This window comes from Pristiophorus japonicus, chromosome 14 (genome assembly GCF_044704955.1).
Source record: "Pristiophorus japonicus isolate sPriJap1 chromosome 14, sPriJap1.hap1, whole genome shotgun sequence".
NCBI lineage: Eukaryota > Metazoa > Chordata > Chondrichthyes > Pristiophoridae > Pristiophorus > Pristiophorus japonicus.
Window position 1 is genome coordinate 96,830,209 of NC_091990.1, and position 24,484 is coordinate 96,854,692.

General features: G+C 43.8%; 1 protein-coding gene across 3 annotated transcripts in view; it reads right to left on the reverse strand.

Moving 5' to 3' along the window:
- The window catches only part of ptdss2 (phosphatidylserine synthase 2), a 111,183-nt gene that overhangs the window by 38,705 nt on the left and 47,994 nt on the right, over positions 1-24,484 (reverse strand). For all 3 annotated transcript variants that reach the window (XM_070899390.1, XM_070899389.1, XM_070899391.1), the window contains exon 4: positions 19,351-19,418. In XM_070899390.1, coding sequence (XP_070755491.1) covers positions 19,351-19,418 — 68 coding nt within the window. The remainder of the gene's footprint in view (positions 1-19,350; positions 19,419-24,484) is intronic.

The window sequence follows — 24,484 nt, forward strand, 5'->3', positions numbered from 1 at the left end:
AAATAAAAGGTTGAGTGTTCCAAAATTAATTTCACGTAAGCCAGCAGAGAGGAGACTCACAAACCATCAATTTGGGCTAGATGCAACCAAAGGTTCCAGAGGTGAAAGGGGTGTTCTAAACAAGTGCGTCCATCAAACTTACAAAATGTCAAAGACCATCAACCTTAGGGTGATGAGTAAATTCTGATAAACACTATTTAGCTCATCCACAGATTTATTGATGGATCCAGTGCAAATAAAAATAGGCACTTTGTCGGTTTTCAGCTTATCAATTTAAAACCAAAAACAAGTTAAATAAAATTACATGAAGCAACAACTTCCAAAATGGCAGTGGTGTCTTGGCTCATCTGGCAGTATTTACAATGTGGGTAAATTTTATTAAAGCAAGCAAATAGATTTTAATAGCATTTTATATTATTCTTCATATTAAAAAAGCAGTTCATCTTATCATCTGCTTGTGAGAGTTTAATACTGCCCAAACATAGGGATCAGATTGTACTGTTTTCTTCATTAAGCATGGGACATGTTTGCTTCACGCGCCAATAAGATCATTGGGCTGGATTTTCCGGTGCGGCGTGAAAGGCGCCGTTTAGGTCTCCTGCGTCCTGTCGCGATTCTCCAGTCCGTTTTTGCGGGGTCGCTGAGTAGCACTGCCAGGAAGAGCCGCACAGAGTGTGTAACGTCTCTCGTTGCAACACCAGCAGTACTTTGGACTTTTGCCTAATCCATCCGCCCGGAGGTATGCCTGCAATGAATGCCTGGGAAATCAGGGCAGTCCAGCATAGCCGGCGGCGCAAATAAGAACATAAGAACAAGGAAGGAAGGTAAGGTTTTCCAAAGGCAGGTGCAAGTGTTTGTTTTTTTAATTTTTTTTTAGTGATTTGTGTTGTGGTGGCATGGGCAGTGTTTTGGGAATGTTTTTGTGGGGGGTTTTCTAATAAAAGGTTTCTCCCCCACCCCCCACTGAGCGCACACGGCCTGTCAGTTTAGTTTGCGAGTTTCCTCATCCTTGTGCCACGAAAAGTGTACAATGCCTCCCTTCGCGCTGCGCCCCCTGATGCAGGACCCAGATGCCGAAACTTCCTTACCAAAGCGCAAACTATTCCCGGCCGATAACTTTCCCGCACCGAAAACCGAAAAGCCTAAAATCCAGCCCATTGTCTACAACAATCTGCTGTGTTGTATTTTAACCTTCAGCTTGTTGAAATCCTAATATTCCATCTGAATACACATTATACGTCACAAGTAGCTGAATATGGGTGGATCTGTAAATCCCTATTTAAAATTCAGGTCAGCAGGGAAGAAGGCTGACCATCAGAGTACAACAGTTAACCAAATCTAGTCATAGAATTGTACAGCACAGAAAGAGGCCATTCAGCCCATCGTGCCTGTGCCAGTTTTCTGAAAGAGCTATCCAATTAGTTCCACTCCCCTACTCTTTCCTCATAGCCTTAAAGAATTTCCGTTTCAAGTATATAACCAATTTCCTTTTGAAAATTACTATTGAATCTGCTTCCATCACCCTTTTAGGCAGTGTATTGCGGATCAAAACTCAGAATCCCCCCCCCCCCTCCATGGTTCTTTTGCCAATTATTTTAAATCTGCATCCTCTGGTTGCCAATGGAAATAGTTTCTCCCGTCTACCCTTCATAATTTTGAAGACCTCTAATTAAATCTGCCTTCGCGCTTCTCTAGCCTCTCCATATTACTGAAGACCTTAATCTCTGGTACCATTCTAATAGATTTCCTCTGCACCTTCTCCTAGGGTAGTAACAGGCAAAGAATAACTCCACGTCTTTCTGCTATCGAAACAGATAGTTACCAAAAAGAAACTGTGGAATTATGGGCTAACTGGGGAGGTATGGGTGAAGTACATTATTTTAAAAAAATATGGAATGGCTGGAGTAAAATTAAGATTTGAGGTAGACACAACAACACTGCACCAACTACTGTAAGCTTTTTATTCTCTCCACATTACCACCCAAGGTTATCTTTAAGGCTAAATCCAATGGGGGGCATCACAGGATCATGCTCTGAATTCTGATGAAATCTCAATTCAAAAAGTTTAACTATGTGATGTATGAGATATATGTCACCCTTTTAGGCAGTCTTTTTTTTAAATAAAATGTGAGCGTTTGCTCAAGATCACTTGAATTTGGTCTCTGAGCTTCTGAAGTACAGGCTGGCTAACTGAAATATGTACATCTTGATGCACAGCAATGTACATAATGGGCCGTAAATTGCAGCCTCTCCAGGTGCTTACGATGTGTGCATGTGCCCAAAAAGGTCCCGCAAGTCCCGGGTTTAGGCATACGAAGCGCTTGAGCCTAAACCCGGCACTTGCGCTCTGTCAAAATGATCTGAATGCGAAAGTAAAGGGATTCTGCGGGCGGAGAGTTGGGCTATTTGCCTGCTTTTACCAGTGTAAGAGTTTTAAAATCTAGAATAAATAAATTTTATGACTAATTTTTATATTAAAAGCCCTATTTATCCATTAAGGTTTTTAAACACTATTAAAACAAAGATAAATTACGAAATAAATATTTTTTTTCTAAAACATTTAATTTAATTTCTATTCATTTTAAGTTAGTGAGGTATTTTTTTTATTTATGCATTGTGTTTTCTTTGTTTTGGAGGGTATTAGTAGTCACAGTAATGGGAGCTCCACACAAAAGAAGCTCCCATTACTATCAATGAGCAAATACTTCATTTCACTTACGCTCCTAGGATGTGTGGGTCTCTGCGCTGGGCTGCGCACCTAGGCCTTGGAGAGGAAGTGTTTGTTCCTCCAGGTCCACCAGGTATTTTTGTAATTTTTTTTGCGGTCTCAGACCGCAATTTCAGGGCCAACGTGTCTGAGTTGCTGTTGTTCTCTGATGTCAATTGCTACAGACAAGTTTCCTATACAAAACACTTTGGAATGTCCTGAGGTCATGAGACACTATCCAAATACAAGTCTTTCTTTTCTAAAATGGAAGTTTTTAAATCACTTACAGTTCAGCAAGTGAGGGAAGACGCAATGCACCCAGGCAGAAGTAATTAATGCAGATCATGAGGGCGCTCTCTCCCCCCCAGATTTACAATCCTTCTTGTGCTACTGTATCAGGTCTTTATTCGGCCAGTGATTATAATGGCTGAATCAGTAAGCAGCTTTGTTCAGACTCACAGCATTGCTTTGTCCTGGTGATTGTAGAACAACAAGTTACAGCACAGGATTCAGCCATCAGTCCATTGTGCCTGCGCCAGATCTGAGAGGGCCAGACACTTAAAGAACTTGCATTTAAACACCTTTCACAATCTCAGGACGTCACAAAGCACTTTACAGCCAATTAAGTACTTGTGTAGTCATTATTGTTCTCCAGTCCTTTCCCCATATCCTATTTTTAATTTTTTAAAATATTTATACAATTTCCTTTTAAACCTATTATGGATTCTGCTTCCATCACAGTTTCTGGTAGAGCATTCTGTCCTAATAGCCTCTGTGGAGAAAAAAGTTTCCCCTCACCTCGCCCTTTGTTTCTTTGATGATCTTAAATTTATGCCCATTAGTTACTGGCAAATCAACCAGTGGAAATAGTTTTTTTCAATTTAGCTTATCAAGACACTCCATAATTTCAACAACTTGATCGGATCTCCTCTTAAACTTATAGAATTTTGTAGCAAAGAAGGAGGTCATTCTGGCTCTTTGAAAGAGTTACCCAATTAGTCCCATTTCCCTGCTCTTTTCCTATAGCACTGTAATTTTCTCATCTTCAAGTATTCATCCAATTTGGCTTTTGAAAGTTACCATTGAATCTGCTTCCACCACCCAGGCAATACATTCCAGATCATCATAACTCCCTGCTTAAAAACTTTTCTCCTCATCCCACTTGAGGTTCTTTTGCCAATTACCTTTAATCTGTGTCCTCTGGTTACCAACCCTTCTACCACTGGAAACAGCTCCTCCATATTTACTCAATTAAACCCCTTCATAATTTTGAACACCTCTATTAAATCTCCCCTTAACCTTCTCTGCTCTAAAGGCGAATAATCTCAGCTTCTCCAGTCTCTTCCTTGGTACCATTCTAGCAAATCTCCTCAACATCCTCTCTATGGCCTTGACATCCTTCTTCAAGTGTGATGCCTAGAATTGGTCACAATACTCCAGCTGAGGCCTAATCAGTGATTTATAAAGATTTAGCATAACTTGCTTTGGTACTCTACGCCTCTATTTATAAAGCCAAAGATCTCGTATACTTTTTGAAACAGTCTTATCCTGCCACCTTAAAAAATCACTACACTTTTCTGCTGTAATGGAGAGAGTCACACTTTATTTAGTTTCTCCTCAGAACTAAAGCCTTTCATCAGAAATGATCTTACAAAACTCCTGCTCCCTTCCCATTGCCTTGCCATCCACGGACACAATTTAACGTGTCCTAACCATGATTTGTACAGGTTTTCATTACCTCTTTGCTTCTGTAATCTATACCCCTATTTATAAAACCTAGGATTAAAAAAAAAAGCTTTATTTCACTTTTAAAAGATTTGTGTATCTGAGCCCTGAAGACTGTTTCTCTACTCTGTTTAAAGTTACACCACTTAGTGTCACCACACACTTCCAAATTTCATGACATCCATTTGCTCAATTTATTAACCTATGTGCCCCTGAAATTGTTTACAGTACTCGTCACAGTAAATCACATTTCACATTTTGTGTCTGCAAATTTTGATAAGTGTCCCACATACCCTATATATTAAGAGCAATAGTACCAACAATGACCCTTCAGGCTGAAAAACATTAACCCATGCTCTGTTGTCTCCTCTAACCAGCTTCCTATCTATATTGTCACATTCCCTTTAGCACCTTAATTTTATCAACAAGCCCCCTATCAAACCATCTTTTGCAAATCCATATAATCAACACCCTTTTCCATTTCCTTTATCAATACACTCCATTATTTTCTCAAATAACTATTACATTTGTCAGAAACAACTTGACTTTTATAAATCCATGCTGGCTACTCATAATTAACTCTCATCTCTCTAGGTAAGCATTAACTTTATCCTGCATTATTAAAGGCTCTAGAAACTTAGCTGATGTTAGGCTAGACTAAAACAAATAACCGATCATTATATTACAGTCTGCATATGTAATGTCTGTAAGCTTGTAATGGTTGTAGCTCCACACTGTGGATGTGGACATATTGTGTACTGCAAGTGCAGGGTTAATAATAAACAGAACTAGGCAGATTTCCGGAGACTTCCGAGAGAGCTGTCATGTTAGGAGCTGTGTGTGCTGTATGTGTTGTGCTCTGTGAAGATATCACATTTGGCGATTGAGATGGGATTTTTCGGATGATTTAAAGCTTAAATTTTATTGGTAAAGGATTCAGCCAGCCAACAGAGAGACTTTGGAAATTTCTGTCTTTGAAAAAAAGCTACAAAATCCAAGGTAAAATACAGCAAACGGTGTGAACAGCTAAAGATTAAAATGGCAGGTGTATTGGGATATTTGGGTGAATATAGACATATGTGGATCGGCTAGAAATGTATTTCACTGCAAACAACAGAATCGAAGTTCCAGACAATGCAGTCCAGAACCGGGCTGTGTTGGAATGTGAGAGAGCGATCTTCTTATCGGAGGCAGGTCCGGCATTGTATGACACTCTTGTAAATCTGCTTGTGCCTAATGAGCCAAAGGACACAACGCTTAAAGAGATTTTAACAAAGCTGGAGCAGCACTATAACCCCAAACCGTTAGAAACTGCTGAAAGCTATCATTTCGGGATTCGGAATCAAAAGGTTGATGAAAGTGTATCAGTGATTACATCGTAGCATTAAAAAAGCTATCGATGCATTGTAATTTTGGAAACTTTCAAAACTGCGCATTACGGGATCGTTTTGTTTGTGGGGTGAAAAATTATGCAATCAGAAGGAAGTTATTGACGACGGATGACTTGACTTTTGAGATTGCTTGTCAGACAGCGAGGTCGATGGCCGAACAATATTCCCGAGAATTAAATAATAATTACGGTCGTCAGTCAACCGAGGTAAATCACCTGCAGGTTCAGGGTAAAAGACGAGCATGGCCGAAAGTCTCAGAAACTGGAAATTCTACCAGAGCGTCGAAGTCGTGCTATAGATGCCTGGGACAACACGTTGCTCAAAGTTGTCCACTCTGAAGGCAGTGTGTTTCTTCTGCAGAAAGACTGGGCATCTTGCGAAGGCATGCTGACTGAAGGGTAAACCAGTTTTTAAACCTATGAGTCCAGCGTTCAAAGCTATGAGTAGAAATCCCAAGAGACTACATAGCATGGAAGAACAACAACAGGACGAGGAGATGTTAGAGTTACACGTCATCAGGAGCACGAGGTTAACGGACAGCGATTCGGAAAGCATCAAAATCCACATAGATGTTGCGGGATTCAAGATACCAATGCAAATCGACACGGGTGCATCCGTGAGTGTAGTACCGGAGTCACTATACCGCGACAAATTGCGTGACTTTCAACTGGAGAAATCCAAGATAGAGCTGCGAGGCTACTCGGGAGAGAAAATTCCTGTAGTAGGCCGTATCACCGTACCGGTGAAATATAAAGATCAATTTCAGAACTTGCCTCTAATAGTAGTGAAAGGAGACAAGTCTGCCTTACTAGGAAGAAATTGGTTGAGCTCACTGAAGCTGGATTGGAGTAAGATTTTCTGTGTGGAAGCGAGATTTTCATCAACGGATGAGGTTATCAAGAAGTATCCGAACGTGTTCAGCGAAACGGGCAGTCCGATCCAAGGCTTCAAGGCGAGTGTCAGGGTACAGAAGGACGCTAGATCGGTTTACTACAAGCCACGTTCCGTACCATATGCACTCAAGGAGAAAGTTGAGCAAGAACTCAAAAGACTAGAGACTGAGAACATTATTTGTAAGATAAGATCGATGTAATTGGGCTACACCCATTGTTGTTGTACCTAAGTCCGATGGTAAGATAAGATTGTGTGGTGATTATAAAGTAACCGTAAACCAGGTTCTCGAGGGTAATGTCCCCAATACATTGCCGAATATAGAAGATTTGTTCACAACACTGACAGGTGGTCAGATCTTCTCAAAACTGGATCTTACAAATGCCTACTTGCAGCATGAACTAGATGAGGAGTCCAAGTCATGTTTGACTATAAATACTCATCTAGGCCTATATCAATTTAATAGGCTACCGTTTGGAGTGTCTTCCGCCCCTGCCATATTCCAAGGGGTGATGAACCAGATTTTGCAAGGTATTGAAGGGGTAGTATGTTATTTGGATGACATACTAATTTCAGCACCAAATAGGCAAATTCATAATAACATATTGAACGAAGTCCTCAAACGGCTAGAGAGGCACAGAGCATGAGTGTCTGCTCGTAAGTGCGAGTTCTTTCAAAACTCAGTAGAGTACTTAGGGTACAGAGTAGACAATGATGGCTTACATCCAACCATGGAAAAATAGGATACAATTAGAAATGCACCCACTCTCAGGAATGTCACTGAGCTTCGTTCATTCTTGGGTCTTTTGAACTATTATGGGAAGTTCCTACCAAATTTGGCTACAGTATTACATCCACTGAATGAACTTTTGAAAACACAGGTCCATTGGAAGTGGTCAAAAGAATGCGATATAGCATTCAAGGAGTGTAAAAGCAAATTGGTAGAGAACACCATGTTAGTTCACTATGACATATCTAAGGAGATTAAGCTAGCATGTGATGCCTCTCCATATGGAGTTGGGGCAGTAATCTCTCATCTATTAAGTAGTGGGGAGGAGAGACCAATTGCTTTTGCTTCACGCACTCAGTGCCAGTGAGAGTAATTATGCGTAAATTGAAAGGGAAGCTTTGGCATTAATTTTTGGGGTCAAGAAGTTTCACAAATACTTATATGGTCGTAAGTTTACCATCGTTATGGACCATAAGCCCCTAACAGCAATCCTCCATCCAAAGTCCCCAGTTCCAACATTAGCTGCAGCCCGAATGCAGAGATGGGCTTTGATTTTGTCAGCGTATACATATGATATTGAATACAGACAATCAGCTGATCACATTAATGCTGATGCAATGTCTAGATTGTCTTCCCCATCACAAGTTACACCCGATAGGGAAGAAGAGTTTTATTTTTCATACATTGATAAACTGCCAGTCACAGCTGAAGAGATTGGTAGAGCAACCAAACGTGATCCAGTGATGTCAAAGGTGTATGAGTATATTGCAAATGGATGGCCAAACCAGGTAACAGACAAAGATACACATCCATTCTTCATTCGTAGGAATGAATTATCAGTCAATAAAGATTGTATCATGTCGGGTGCAAGAATGGTTAAACCAAATAAATTCAGGTCCAAATTATTAGGAGACCTCCATGACCAGCACCTGGGAATGTGCTTGACCAAGAGTATTGCATGCAGTTATTTATGGTGGCCAGGTCTTGATAAAGATATAGAGTACATCATGAGTCAGTATACGACACATCAATCGGTAAGCAAGCAAACAACAACAGTACCATTACAGCCGGGGTGTGGCAAAGGCTACATATTGATTTTGCTGAGTTAGAAGGACAACAATTGTTCATTCTGATTGATAGCCATTCGAAGTGGGTTGAGGTGTTTCCAATGTGGAAAATAACCACCAGTACAACATTGGACATTTTACAAAAATTCATTTGGCCTCCCTGAAGAAACTGTTTCGGATAATGGACACAATTTCATTCAGAAGAATTTGCACAATTCACGAGCAAAAATGATGTGAAACATACCAAGGTTCCACCATACCATCCTGCTTCGAATGGTGCAGCAGAGCGCACTGTACAAATTGTAAAACGTGCCCTCATAAAACAAATGTTAGATCCAAATCCAAAGAAACGACAGTTGTCATTGGATCATAAATTGGCTAATTTTTTGATTACATATCGAAATACTCCTCATTCAACTACTGGTAGAACACCAGCAGAGTTGTTTCTCAAACGACAGCCACGAACCAGATTCTCGTTGTTAAAGCCAAATTTGGCACAGTCCATAGAAGAGACACAATTAAGACAGGAAGAGAATCATGATGGAGGTAGAGTAAAAGAGAGAAGTGTGAAATTAAACCAGAAGGTGAGAGTGAAGAACCATCATCATAAATGGTTAAAGTGGTTACCAGGAAGAGTGGTGAAGATATGTGGTCCTCGCACATATTTGGTAAAGAATTTTGATAATGGACAGGTTAGATTTGTTCATATTGATCATATTTTACCTACAGACATGGAAGAAGTTGAAGGTGGGAATAATTCAATTATTTCTGACTCATCAGATAGTTTTGATATACCAGTAGCAAATCCTAAATCCAATGTACCGGAAACAAATCCAGGAGAGAATCAGAATGAAAGTCTGAGTCCGAGTCAGGAAAACATAGAGCTTGAAGTTAGAGTGAGGTCAAATGAAAATCAAGGAAATTCCGTGGAAGAAAACGCTCCTCAGGATGAGCCTCGAATGAGTGTGAAATCGACACCATGTTTGGAAGGTTCTGTTTGAGAGCAAAGATATCCTCTTCAAAACAGAAAGCAAGTGGTAAAGTTAAATTTGTAAATATGGAAAAAAATAAGTTTATATCCTGTGTTATGTATAAACATGAAAGTTATGTATGATGTTTGTTATAATAACTTCTTCATTAAGGAGGGAGAAGTGTAATGTCTGTCAGGTTGTAGCTCCACACTGTGGATGTGGACGTATTGTGTACTGCCAGTGCAGGGTTAATAATAAACAGAACTAGGCAGATTTCCGGAGACTTCCGAGAGAGCTGCCAGCCATGTTAGGAGCTATGTTTGCTGTGTTCTGTGAAGATATCACAGCGCACAAATTGGCTGCCGTGTTTGCTACATTACAACAGTGACTACATTACAAAAGTACTTAATTGGCTGTAAAGTGCTTTGGAACATCCGGAGGTCATGAAAGGCGCTATATAAATGCAAGTCTTCCTTTTTTACCTATTGGATTAAAGCGCTTGAGACAAGTTTCTGAAGGTAACTTTAAAGTCTATTTTTGGTTGATAGCTATGGAGCCAAAAGCTGCCGAATCTGGGTGGCACTCTCTTTCACTGTACTGCCACTCAGTGGAGGCACACAAAGGGCTCTCTTATGTAAAAATCCTGAATCAAGATTGCAAGTTGTTTAAAGCATAGAAATAGGATCCCTGACAGTTACTGTTTTCATAGGGATACAGATTACAAGGCAATAATGATAGCTACTGTATTTATTCTTGCCTCCGTTTAATTTCTTGTTAAAACTGATTTGTAGTTTACAGATTGATAGATACGATCTGTTTGGCAGCCCAAAGAGAATTAGAATGAGGCAGATTGCACTATATTCAGTGAGCTTATCATGAAATACAAAGAATTTATTGCTCACCGCGGTTATGATGGGTGTCATTACTCCACATGCAAGGTCAAGTTTTATTTTATAGGAAGCCTATGCTTGCCAGTGGGAACAATCTTTTGCACTGGACATGAGAAAATGCACCAGAGAGACTGCAAATAGGATCATGTAGCAAATGTGCAACATAGTAGATAGTTAATATATATCGATACATGAAAAAGATAGGTTAGCTATATTAGAATAGAAGAAAGGATGACTGCTTTTTTGTGGAGGATTGTATTCTTTGTTATTCTGTACCTCCGGCACCGAGACAGTGTCCAGTCTGTACAAACCATTCAAGGGGCCACACTGGACTCAATACATGGGTTAAACTGTTGCAGGTGCTAATTAAATGATGCATGGCCAAATCAAGAGACTGGGATGACATGGAAACACCTATCCATAAGTATCCTATACAATAGCTTGCACCATTATGTCTTTAACCAAGTATGATAAAACAATCTCGGGCGTCATCGGCCTCAAATATAGGACACTTCTCATATTTTCTCGTTCAAGATCTGAACACCATGGAGTAGACATTCATGTCACCCATAGGCAACATCACAGCATGCAGTCTAAGGCTTTCATTAAAAGTGCTGTGCCACTGGATAAAGGCCTAGCTCTGTCAAGCCCGTGTGGTGGCTGATGTGCAACAGTCACCACACGTTAAAAAAATCCACCGACAGGCATCTTCCAGCCCTCGAGTTCCGGACTGGAATAACGGGTCCTCCATTGAAATAAATGCGAACTCATTCCGTTTGGTGTGGAAGCAAGTCATCCTCGTTCGAGGGACCGCCATGATGATGATGATGATGTTGCTCATCAACTGTGCAAATAATACATTCTAAAAAGGGTGGACTTATCAAGTCTTTGTATTGTACTCAATACCTTGTATCTTACAGCTCTTCCAAAATCAATTTATACAGGGCTCTCCAAAGGGTATTTATTTAGGAATGGCCTTTGCTTGATCCACTAATGTTGAAAATACTGTGCATATTCCTCTGCCCAAGCTGCCATGTGGATTGTACATATATTTTCTAGATCCAAGTTTTCTGGATGTAGGCAGGTGGGAAAGAGTTCTTTGGATCCATGTAAGCGGAGTCATTTTGGTGAGAAGGTAAATAAGAAAGGGTGGGGGGGGTGAAGATGATGATGACCACTCATTTTTGCTACCTTTCTCCATGTTGCTCAAAGAACATCCACTGTGACATTAAAGCAGTGTTTAAATTTTCTTGTAGGGACTCCATCCCCATTTCCTGGTCACTGACTGAGGATAAACCACTGTTCGAAACCTTAGCATCCTATTTGAACCGGAGCAGAGCTTCAGACATCATATTCTCTCGATCATTAAGACCGCCTACTTCCATCTCCTTAAAATCACACTTCTCTGCCCCTGCCCCAGCTCATCTGCTGCTGAAACCCTCATCCATGCCTTGGTTACCTCCATACTCGCGATTCCAAAGCTCTCCTGGCTAGCCCCCCACCTTGCATCCACCATAAACTTGAGCTCATCCAAAACTCGGCTGCCCATATCCTAACGCGCACCAAGTCCTATTCACACATCGCCCCTGTGCTTAATGACCTGCAGTGGTTCCTGCTCTGAATTTTAAAATTCTTACAATTCTTTGTTTGCAAATCCCTCCATGGTCTCGCCCCCTCCCTCTCTCCACAACCCTCCCAGATCGTGGTCTCTTCTAATTCTGGCCTCTTCTTACGCGGACCTGATTTTCTTTGCTCCGACATTGACGGCTGTGCCTTCAACTGCCAAGGCCCTAAGTGTTGCAGTTCCCTCTCTAAACCTCTCCACCTTTAAGGTGCTCCTTAAAATCACTCGTGTCACTTGGTCAAATCAATAAACATAGAAACATTGAAAATAGGAAATAGGTGCAGGACTAGACCATTCGGCCCTTTGAGCCTGCACCACCATTCAATAAGATCATGGGCTGATCATTTCTTCAGTACCCCTTTCCTGCTTTCTCTCCATACCCTTTGATCGCTTTAGCCGTAAAGGCCATATCTAACTCCCTCTAGAATATATCCAATGAACTGGCATCAACAACTCTCTGCGGTAGGGAATTCCACAGGTTAACAACTCTGCGTGAAGAAGTTTCTCCTCAGCTCAGTCCTAAATGGCTTACCCCTTATCCTTAGACGGTGTCCCCTGGTTCTGGACTTCCCCCAACATCGGGAACATTCTTCTTGCATCTAACCTGTCTCGTCCCGTCAGAATTTTATATGTTTCTAAGATTCCCTCTCATCCTTCTAAACTCCAGTGAATACAGGCCCAGTCGATCCAGTCTCTCCATATGTGTCAGTCCTGCCATCCCGGGAATCAGTCTGGTGAACCTTTGCTGCACTCAGTAGCAAGAACATCCTTCCTCAGATTAGGAGACCAAAACTGAACACAATATTCCAGGTGCAACCTCACCAAGGCCCTATACAACTGCAGTAAGACCTCCCTGCTCCTATACTCAAATCCCCTAGCTATGAAAGCCAACATGCCACTTGCCTTCTTCACCGCCTGCTGTACCTGCATGCCAACTTTCAATCACTGATGTACCATGACACCCAATTCTCTTGCATTTCCCCTTTTCCTAATCTGTCACCATTCAGATAATATTCTGCCTTCGTGTTTTTGCCACTAAAGTGGATAACCTCACATTTATCCACATTATACTGCATTTGCCACTCACCTAACCTGTCCAAGTCACCCTGCAGCCTCTTAGCATCCTCCTCACAGCTCACACCGCCACCCAGTTTAGTGTCATCTGCAAACTTGGAGATGTTACTCAATTCCTTCATCTAAATCACTAATGTATGTTGTAAATAGCTGGGGTCCCAGCACTGAGCCCTGCGGCACCCCACTAGTCACTGCCTGCCATTTTGAAAAGGGCCTGTTTATCCCGACTCTCTGCTTCCTGTCTGCCAACCAGTTCCCTATCCACGTCAGTATATTACCCCCAATACCATGTGCTTTGATTTTGCACACCAATTTCTTGTGTGGGACCTTGTCAAAAGCCTTTCGAAAGTCCAAATACACCACATCCACTGGTTCTCCCTTGTCCACTCCACTAGTTACATCCTTAAAAAATTCTACAAGATTTGTCAAGCATGATTTCCCTTTCATAAATGCTTGCTGACTTGGACCAATCCTGTCACTGCTTTCCAAATGCGCTGCTATTTCATCTTTAGTAATTGATTCCAACATTTTCCCCACTACAGATGTCAGGCTAACCGGTCTATAATTACCCGTTTTCTCTCCCTCCTTTTTAAAAAAAAGTGGTGTTACATTCGCTACCCTCCAGTCCATTGGAACTGATCCAGAGTCGACAGACTGTTAGAAAATGATTACCAATGCAGCCACTATTTCTCGGGCCACTTCCTTAAGTACTCTGGGATGCAGACTATCAGGCCCCGGGGATTTATCGGCCTTCAATCCCAACAATTTCCCTAACACAATTTCCCGCCTAATAAGGATTTCCTTCAGTTCCTCCTTCTCACTAGACCCTCACTTATGTTCTGTTGCCAAATCAGTACGTACAAGTCTGTGGTGGTTATGCTGGGCTCAAGTTTCGGCCTGAGTTGCTCCTATTTTTTTGGAGCAACTAGGTTAGAATGAAGCATCTTAGAAATTGCAATTCTCGGCATTTAGTTTGCTCCAGTTCTAGTCAGTTAGAATAGTTTCATTTTGAACAGTTTTTTCCCCAAAAGGGGGCGTGTCCAGCCACTTACGCCTGTTTTGCAAGTTTAGGCAGCGAAAACTTACTCCATTTTGACTTAGTTTGGAGTAAGTATAGATTTTTGTACGTTCAGAAAAACTTTGCCTACACTTTAGAAATCAGGCGTGGGAACGAGAGATGGGGGGGGTGGGGGTGGGAAAGAGGTGGGAGAGGGAAGTTTACAAGCATTAAACACTTCACTTTTACAAATAAAGAGCCATCATCAATAATAAATGATAAATCAAACAATAAATCAATCCAAAAAAAAAATCAACCAATAAGTAAAAAATTAAGTTTCTACTCACCTACTGCAGCACGGGAGCCCTCCAACAGCATGCTGGGACGGGGTTCCCCCCCCCCCCCAGGAGATGCCGGCCAGGTGGGCCCCGCTGCGACACCACTTCGGGCGGGGCCCGCACCCAGAAGAAGCCGGGCCACCGCCGAGGACTTCGGGCGGGGCCCGCCCCCAGCGAGATGCCGGACGGACGGGCACTGCCGACACCTGCACTTCGGGCGGGCGGGCCCTGCCGTCGACGAGGTAAGGACTATCAGGCCACTCGGCCTGGGATAGGGGGAAGACGTCCATTCGGTCAGGGACAGGGTCATCACTTGGAGACAGGACGCGCTGGGAGGGCCAGGAGCTACTACGCACGCGCGCAGCTGCTGTCACTGTATTTGGCGCAGGGCTGTAGCTCCGCCCCCAGCAGCTCCTGCTGCGCCGCGCCGAGCTGGAAACGGGCCTACAGATATCGCGAGGTAAGTATTCGGCGTAATTTCTGTTCTACAAATTTGGCGGGCGTCTCTGATGTGCGCCGTTCTAGCAGGGGTCCGAAACTTAAGCCCGCTGAAGCTACATTTCTCTGTTCAGAGTATTACTTAGTTCCAGTCACTGAAACACAGCAAAACATCCAAGTGTATGTGGAACAGAAAGGGAAAATCCAGAGCATTAGTTTAAGTTAAACCTCAACTGCAAGACAAGGTGACGGGTACAAACTGATTATACACAACTTAGGAAAGGAGAGGAGACAGGAAGCACTTCAAGTTTACATAGAAATTACAGTACAGAAACAGGACATTCAGCCCATCTGGTCATGCTCCACATGAGCTTCCTCCCATCCTAATTCATTTCTTTCTACCTGATGTATTTCTTTCTACCCTTCTATTTCTTTCTACCTGATGTATGTATCTAACTTCTCTTTAAATTGATTAAACATCGGGAATAATCTTCAGGGAAAGGTAGCATAGGCAAAAACTTCCAAATGACGTGGGATACAGTTAGATGCTATGATGTGGAAGAGGAGAAGAAACCTAGGGTTTATATGGATGGATGAGCTAAATTGGGTGAATTGCCTCCCCTATATGTACTTATTTTTGTGATCACAAGTATCCTATGTTTTGAGTGCAGTATTGTGACTCTCACATTGGAGTCTTGACACAGATATGTCACAAAATACTGAGCATAAGTTTAAGATATTATAAATGCAGCAGCACTGGGGAGTATGGGAAAAAGATGAAGGCAACAGCGTTTACCCATTTGTTCATATCCATGCAGATTTCGGAGGCACTACACATGCAGCTGTGATGAAGACCTTCCTGTGTCTTTAAGCACCATAGACACAGGAGCTAAAGAATGGTAAATTTTGCAGCTGACCCAAGGCCTTTGTCCCAGTTAATTTCATTCTCTCCTGATGACACCAAGTAATGGTGAATGTGCTTCTGATACAACCCAGGATCAACCCAACCTCCCCCTTAAAAATGGCTCTCAAATAGCCCAGTATCAATTTGGAGGAGCCACTCAGAGCAGAAAAAGGAGCCCGATTTGTCCCCAAATCAAGTCTCAATATGATTAATGGGATCAAAATGTTGCTGCATCAAATAACTATCATGCAGTCTGGTCGTGGATCAGGCTTCGAGATTCACCATTATGTTAATGGTCAAGCTGCTTTCAACACCAATTTTTGATTCTGAATCAATTTACAGACTCTGGTTAATCAGATTTTATTAACGGATTTCACTTCATTAAAAATTACTTATTTAACTTAACACAGTTGAAACAGGAATATATTTCTAGAATGTTATACTCCTCTCTGGACAAATCTGGACCTTTATCTCCTGGTACAAAGGTCAATCCAGCCACCAGTTCCAGCTCAGTAAACGGTTTTGAGGAACCAAGGTTGTTCAGTACCATGCTGCAATCAATTGGTCAAATCAACAGGAATCATAAGGTTATCCCTTATGACAATGAACTATTCATCCGGCTCTGAAATAACCAATTCAACCCCGGAGCAGATTGGGCTTGATTTATTTTTCATAGAAAACTGCAGAAATTGGAGAAATCAGCAAATGAACAAAAATACTGATATGAAAAAGGGTAAAGGATGCACTCACAAAATGGATAAAGCTTTACAAAGCGCTCTATTTGAATTAATACTCACGGTAAAGAATGACGTCAGTGGGAACACAACACTCGGCTCCTTTCCAGTGTCCAATGTCAAGCACTCTCCGGTCAAATGCAGCACAAATGACCAGATATATAAAGTGACAGGGGACCAATACATTTAAATTGCCAATACTTGCTCCACTAAACCGAGCTAACACACAGAATCATCATCATCTTCAGTCTTTTAACACTGCCTATAATAGATTATACATTAGTTATAGATTAGTGGCTTTGTCCGCAATCAGGTTTTTAGCCCTACTTTGAGGAGGGTTCTACCATGAAGGGGAATTTGAAATAATCCAGCTCACAAAGGATAGCTTAGGCATGTGAACCCACTGCTTACAAACTGGCTGAACATATTCAGTAATAAGTCATAATGCAAGACATCTAAAAATGTTTTGGACCTTTCCATTCTCTGGGTTAACCTTGGTAGGATCAGTCATATAACTAATTGTTTACACCAAGACTGAATCTGTAACCTGGCATATAAATATATAGATGAATTCAACAGTACTGACCCGTTTATGCACAGCTGCTCAGTTTTTTTTTTAAATATCTAGTATATGGATAAACTATGAAGATGTTTGCATATGTAATATTTTCCTTGTACAAATACAGCAGATGGAATTGGGATTTGAATGGGGGATAAATGACAATTTCAATTAAGTTTTCCACAAAATATACCATGGCATAGCTGAAAAATCTTTAATTTCACTTTTAATATTCTACACATAAGTTGCAGCTATTTTGAGGAAGAAGGAGGCACATGCGCTCAGGAGAGAGACATCCCATTCCCCAGAGAGGGTAAGAGAACCCCCACACACGGCAAGAGATCTCCACCTGCACACAGAGAGACACAAAGAAGGGGAGGTGGGCGAGTGAAAGGTCGAGCGAGGGGGGGGGGGCGGGTTGACGAGCGATGGTGGGGGCGGCGACGAGCGATGGAGGGGGGGGCGGCGAGCGATGGAGGGGGGGCCGCGAGCGATGGAGGGGGGGGCGCGAGTGATTGAGGGGGGGGCGCGCGAGCGATGGAGGGGGGGCGCGAGCGATTGGGGGGGGGCGCGAGCGATTGGGGGGGGGGGGCGCGAGCGATTGAGGGGGGGGGCGCGAGCGATGGAGGGGGGGGGGCGCGAGCGATGGAGGGGGGCGCGAGCGATGGAGGGGGGCGCGAGCGATGGAGGGGGGCGCGAGCGATGGAGGGGGGCGCGAGCGATGGAGGGGGGGCGCGAGCGATGGAGGGGAGCGCGAGCGATGGAGGGGGGCGCGAGCGATGGAGGGGGGCGCGAGCGATGGAGGGGGGCGCGAGCGATGGAGGGGGGCGCGAGCGATGGAGGGGGGCGCGAGCGATGGAGGGGGGGACGAGTGAGGGGGGGGGCGAGCGATGGAGGGGGGCGCGAGCGATGGAGGGGGGGCGAGCGATGGAGGGGGGGGCGAGCGATGGAGGGGGGGGCGAGCGATGGAGGGGGGCGCGAGCGATGGAGGGGGGCGCGAGCGATGGAGGGGGGCGCGAGCGATGGAGGGGGGCGCGAGCGATGGAGGGGGGCGCGAGCGATGGAAGGGGGCGCGAGCGATGGAGGGGGGCGCGAGCGATGGAGGGGGGCGCGAGCGATGGAGGGGGGCGCGAGCGATGGAGGGGGGCGCGAGCGATGGAGGGGGGCGCGAGCGATGGAGGGGGGCGCGAGCGATGGAGGGGGGCGCGAGCGATGGAGGGGGGCGCGAGCGATGGAGGGGGGCGCGAGCGATGGAGGGGGGCGCGAGCGATGGAGGGGGGCGCGAGCGATGGAGGGGGGCGCGAGCGATGGAGGGGGGGGCGAGCGATGGAGGGGGGGCGCGAGCGATGGAGGGGGGCGCGAGCGATGGAGGGGGGGACGAGTGAGGGGGGGGCGAGCGATGGAGGGGGGCGCGAGCGATGGAGGGGGGCGCGAGCGATGGAGGGGGGCGCGAGCGATGGAGGGGGGCGCGAGCGATGGAGGGGGGCGCGAGCGATGGAGGGGGGCGCGAGCGATGGAGGGGGGCGCGAGCGATGGAGGGGGGCGTGAGCGATGGAGGGGGGGCGAGTGAGGGGGGGGCGAGCGAGCGATGGAGGGGGGCGCGAGCGATGGAGGGGTGCGGCGAGCGAGCGAGGGAGGGGTTGAGAGGGGGAGACGCGCAGAGAGGGGAGAGAGGAGATAGAGGCAGACATAAGGAGGGGGGGGACAGAGATAAAGTGAGAAACAAACAGAAAAGTGGCGGGGGGAGGGGGGGGAACGGACAAAAAGAGCAGAGGGAGACGAAAGAAAAACGCTGGTACAAAAACTTAGTGAATCAGCACTTACAAAATGTGGAATACAAAAGTAGAAGAGATAAAACAAAGTACAAATCCTAACTCAGCCAAATGTTGCATTGAATATTCAACTACGTACAACCTTGACTATTGTACCAGGCTTCTTCAAAGCATTTTAATGTTTAATAAATGATTAAGTAGAGCAGTTGAAGTCATGTAGAATACATCTGCATTTGCAACAATCAGCAACCAGATTGTTTGTGATGTTCAGAAATGTGAGTGCATTTCAAATCAGCATTTAGTTCAAAGTAGCACTTGTATTTCATAGCACAACACAAACACTGTTAATGTCAACAGGAACAATGGGCCCATACAAAAAACATTATGGAGCTTAACCAGAGATGTTATCAACAGCAGTGTTTACCATGGCTGGGGAGAACAATGTTGTACTGGTGTACTGCATAAATATATGGGTCCTGAAGCAGTTTTATGCAGAATGCGTAGACATTTCAGTGAAGAACCAGGACTATTCTCTTACCTGAAAAAGTATGAAGATGAGGAACAGCTCATACACAACACTGACACATAACCAGAATCTCCAGTAAGCTGCAAGAGAGAATGTCCAATTACAGACTATATAACAATAATTAATTTAACCGATCACAAGTTCAGTAAGACTTACTACCTTGCCTTTGAACTGGCAACTAATTGTAAACTGTAATCAAACCAAAACCAGAACAGCTACATACCATAGAATTAAAAGTAACCGCCCTTCTTTCTAGAGTAAAACACTCTTCATTTGTTTAAAAAAAAAATCAGTGAAGCCTGGTGAGCAGTGTGTTGATGCACCAATACACTGGGCGATATGGTACAGCTTGTACCAGGGATGGGCAATTATTTGGGCTGGAGGGCCAGTTAACAAGTTTTGGTGATCTATGGAAGGCCGCACACCAATGTTCCCCCTAGAGTATGCGGCCGCACGTCGTGCACCAATCGTGGGATCCCGCTCATGCTGCTCGAAGAGATACCACACAGCAAATTTAAAGGGAAATTAGGGATGGACAATATATGCTGGCCTTGCCAGCGATGTCCACATCTCATGAATGAACCCCGACAATATAGTTCTAAAATCCCAAACAATTAAATCCCATGTGGCATATATTATTCTGTGGGTCTAGCAGTTGTTTCATTGGTAGATAAATCTTCAATCCGAACCCAAGATCTTTTAAAGAAAGACTTGCATTTATGTAGCGTCTTTCATAACCACAGGACATCCCAAAGCGCTTTACAGCCAATGAAGTACTTTGGATGTGTAGTCACTGCTGTAATGTCAGAAACATGGCAGATAATTTGCACACAGCAAGCTCCCACAAACAGATAATGACCAGATAATCGATTTTTGTGATGTTAATTGTGGGATAAATATTGGGCGGGACACCAGGGAGAACTCCCCTGCTCTTCTACAAAATAGTGCCATGGGATCTTTTACAACCACCTGAGAGAGCAGTATAACATCTCATCCAAAAGGTGGCACCTCCAACAGTGCAGCAATCCCTCAGTACTGCACTGAAGTGTCAGCCTAGATTTTTTGTGCTCAAGTCTCTGAAGTAGGACTTGAACCCACAACCCTTTGACTCAGAGGCAAGAGTGCAACCCACTGAGCCACAGTTTTAGTATCAACACCTTAAAATATGTACAAATAAAAGGCAACATGAGGGAATGAATACATTACTGGTGATTTCGAAGGCTCTGTTTGCACCCAGGAAGACAAAATATTTGGCCAGTCTAAGTTGGAAGCTTTCACGATGGCTTGGAGGTAAAGTCCAAGGTCTTAAGCTTAATCCCTGATCTATGCAGTTAAATGATCTTAGCCAGGACGTTACAACTGGCTACAGGATCTTGGGGAGGCAGGGGCTGGAGGGGAATTAAGAGACGAGAGGAAAGAAAAGAGAGGGGGTAAACAAGTCAGAGTTCCGACTTGCTGTAACTTAGTGTCAGCTGTGGCTCAGTGGGTCGCACACTCGCCTCAGAGTCAGAAGGTTGTGGGTTCAAGTCCCACTCCAGGGACTTGAGCACATAAATCTAGCCGGACATTCCAGTGCAGTACTGAGGGAGCGCTGCACTGTCAGAGGTGCCGTCTTTTAGATGAGATGTTAAGCCTGCCCTCTCAGGTGGACGCAAAAGATTCCATGCCACTATTTTGAAGAGGAGCAGGGGCGTTATCCCCAGTTGTCTGGCCAATATTTATCCCTCAATCAACATAACAAAAACAGATTATCTGGTCATTATCACATTGCTGTTTGTGGGAGTTTGCTGTGCACAAGTTGGCTGCTACCTTTCCCACATTACAACAGTGACTACACTCCAAAGGAACATAACTGGTTGTAAAGCACTTTGAGACGTCTGGTGTTTGTGAAAGGCGCTATATAATTGCAAGTCTTTCTTTCTAAAGCAACTTCTACTGAAAGTAAACATGGGTGTGGATAGACTATACTTAGCTGTGACATCCGCAACAGTCAGACACCCAGTCACATCATAGGAAGTATTGTACAATATCCAAATGTCCCTTATTTCATCCTGCCCCCACAAGGTTGAAATAAGAAGGGAAAATGATGAGTGTCAAGGCGGATTTATGCAACATTTAAAATAAACTCCTGTGTTTATATGGAGGGCACTGCACAAAAAGTAAGTGATAGCCTCATCATTCAGGTTGGGAAATGTAAGTAAATTACTTCAAATCTGTTACAAACAGTAACTCTCTCCAAACCAACCAATAAGATCATCATGTATGAGAACTGGACTTTGAAACTGTAACATGAAAAAAAAAGCCGAGCATGCGCTTGCTGAACTGCACTGCCCAGTCCAACAAAACCTTGAATTTAAAATTCTCATTTCCACCATGGCCTCGCCCTTCCCTATCTCTAACTCCTCCAGCTCTACAACCCACCAAGCACTTTACTCACCTCCAATTTTGGCCTCTTGCGCATTCCCAATTTCTATCACGCCATCATTGATAGGCTTGCCTTCAGCTGCCTAGATCCCAAACTCTGGAAATCTCTCCCTCCTCTTCTTTACCTATCTAACCTCCGATAAAAGACGTTCCTTAAAACCTGTGTCTTTTGGTCATCTATCCTAATATCTCTGTGTCTTGATATCACTTCTATGAATTGCCTCACTGTGTTAAAGGAGCTATATAAATGCAAGTTGTTGTTGTAAAAAAAAAGACATGTTAGGAGCCAGAGCCATGCCACATCCCTTCTTCCCTCCCACACAAAAAGCACTGCTACCATGTGCATCAGCTGTAGCTAAGTGTAAGCCAACTTTTCTTCACGTTGCCAATGGTCTGCACTCATACAATGCCAATCTATATTTTAGTAGTGCATATTTATACAGTGTAGAAATTGTGCATTAACTATTCCAGAAAGAGCGTTAAAAATTCCCATCTCATTTAATCTCATGAGCAAGACTGTTGCCACCCCATGCCTTTGCACAAGACAAATGGAACCTTGAACTAACCTGTCTCTTAAAAAAAATCCAAGTAATGTTTTTGAAGCATGCATATTCTTTTGGAAATCAGCAATTCTGTTAAAATGATGCGTGTGCAAGAGCATGTCTCCATAGAACAAAACACAGATAAACCTTGTCTTGGCATGAATCCCATCGACTGATTAAAGTCTCATCTGTTTAAGCTTATTAAAGCCATGGCTACTTCAGCAAATCGCATGTTACTGAAGCAATGTGCTTTGACTTGAAATGCTTTCATTGCATTCATAAACTGAGTTTAAGTAGAATGTTTCGCAGAGTTATATATGGAAATTAGCCACGATAATAATGATATTATTCATCATGTGACCTGCAAATGGGCTTTCAACTTTTATACAGCATAATCAACTGTGTGTGCCATTCAAAACAAAGCTAATTGGTAAACTCTACATTGCAGGAGGCCATTACATAATATGCATTATTCATAGTGTGCGAGTAGGATGCTACCAAGACCATCAGCAGGCCGGGGCCATTACAGGGAGCAGCGTGTGGCGGCCCGGACCGGAAATCGGCACGGTCCCAGCCTGCCAGACCATTAGCAGGCCGGGGCCACTGCGGGGAGCAGCACATGCTGCTGCAGGAGGGCGAAGGCTGCGAAGCCAGGTCGCTGATTGCAGTGCGGGCAGGTATAGCAGGAGGGGCGAAGGAGCCGCAAGAGTTTGTAGATGGAAGTGACCGGGGTCCAGGAGAGGCGTGAGTTTGGGGCTCAGAAGAGGCGAAGGTCCAGGGGCAGCACAGGCTAGGTCCATACAGCAGAGCTGGTCTCCCGTCGTCTTGGGTAATCTTTGCCACTGGACCAAGACTCAGCTCTGTCAAGCCCGTATGGTGGCTGGTGTGCAACGGCTACCACACCTTAATAAAATCCACGCACAGGCATCTTCCACCCTTCAAGCTGTTGTTCGGGACCTGGAATATTAGTTTGGGATCTGGAACATTGAATCACCTGTGAACTCATCCCTCTTTGGCGTGGAAGCAAGTCATCCTCGCTTCGAGGGACTGCCTGATGATGACTGTAACTACTATAGATTACTTTTACAATTAACAAACTAGTAATGTGCACTCTCAGGATATGGCAGCAAGTAGGTCAGGGAGCGAGGATGAGTAAGAGAGAAAGTCAGAGGAAGCGTCACCCAGGCATTTATTAATGACTGATGAATGTGTGTCCACATCTGCATTTTTAACTTGTCCGTCTCCTCAATATATACTGACAAACCTATTGAGCGTTTCCAGGATTGTCTATATTGGTTTTAGATTTTCAATGCCTACGTTTGTTTCTCTATTAGTCACTGCCATGTGCTATGGCTTGGGAGGAGGTCAGGTGCTCATCCTTTTGACCAAAGTACCCGTAGAAATTTCAAACGTTTTTTATCATTTAAAAAAGGAACAAGTTTAATGATGCGGCGAGTGCTCTCGTTTCCAATATTAATTTTAGATTTTTTCAATATATGGCTCAAATACATTTGATAATTCAGACTTCAACTGGCATTAAAAAAGTTTCTGTACAACCAACTGCCAACTTTAAAAGGAGATCGGTGCGGACCCCTTTCACCAAAATTGCTTAAAGATTCTAAATTTCCCTTCCTGGCTTAAAAAGAAAAGAACGCAGCAATTACCTTCCGTCATCAATAATAAATCACCATTTGTAAATTACTGCATCACCCTCACTTTTGTATTTTCTAACTTTCCACTCACTAGCCTCTGAATAGATACTGTGGCAATAGTGCAATGTGTTGATCCATGTTGCTCGTTAAAAGTAAAATAGGAGTTGTAGTTACTTAAAAAGCCAGTGCCATTGGGGAAGGGGGAATTTCATTTCCCAATACTCCTGTAGCTAAAACTCTAGTACAGCTAGTGATGTAACCTGCATCTTCCATAGCTCTTGAATTAGAACAGAGGTGGTTCTGTGCAACTATCGTATCCTAGAGGATGGAAACGGACCCCATGCATATACCAAATTGTTCTAAAAAGCACATATAGCAGTTGTTGCAGATTGGGCCAAAGTGCTACACACACACACAAAATTAATCTGAACCCCATTTTTGTAGTAGATGTTTTAAACACGGCAATGAGGAAACTCCTGCATCAAAATTGGTCTATGATTGATGGTTATGCATTGTACTGTGGTTTCT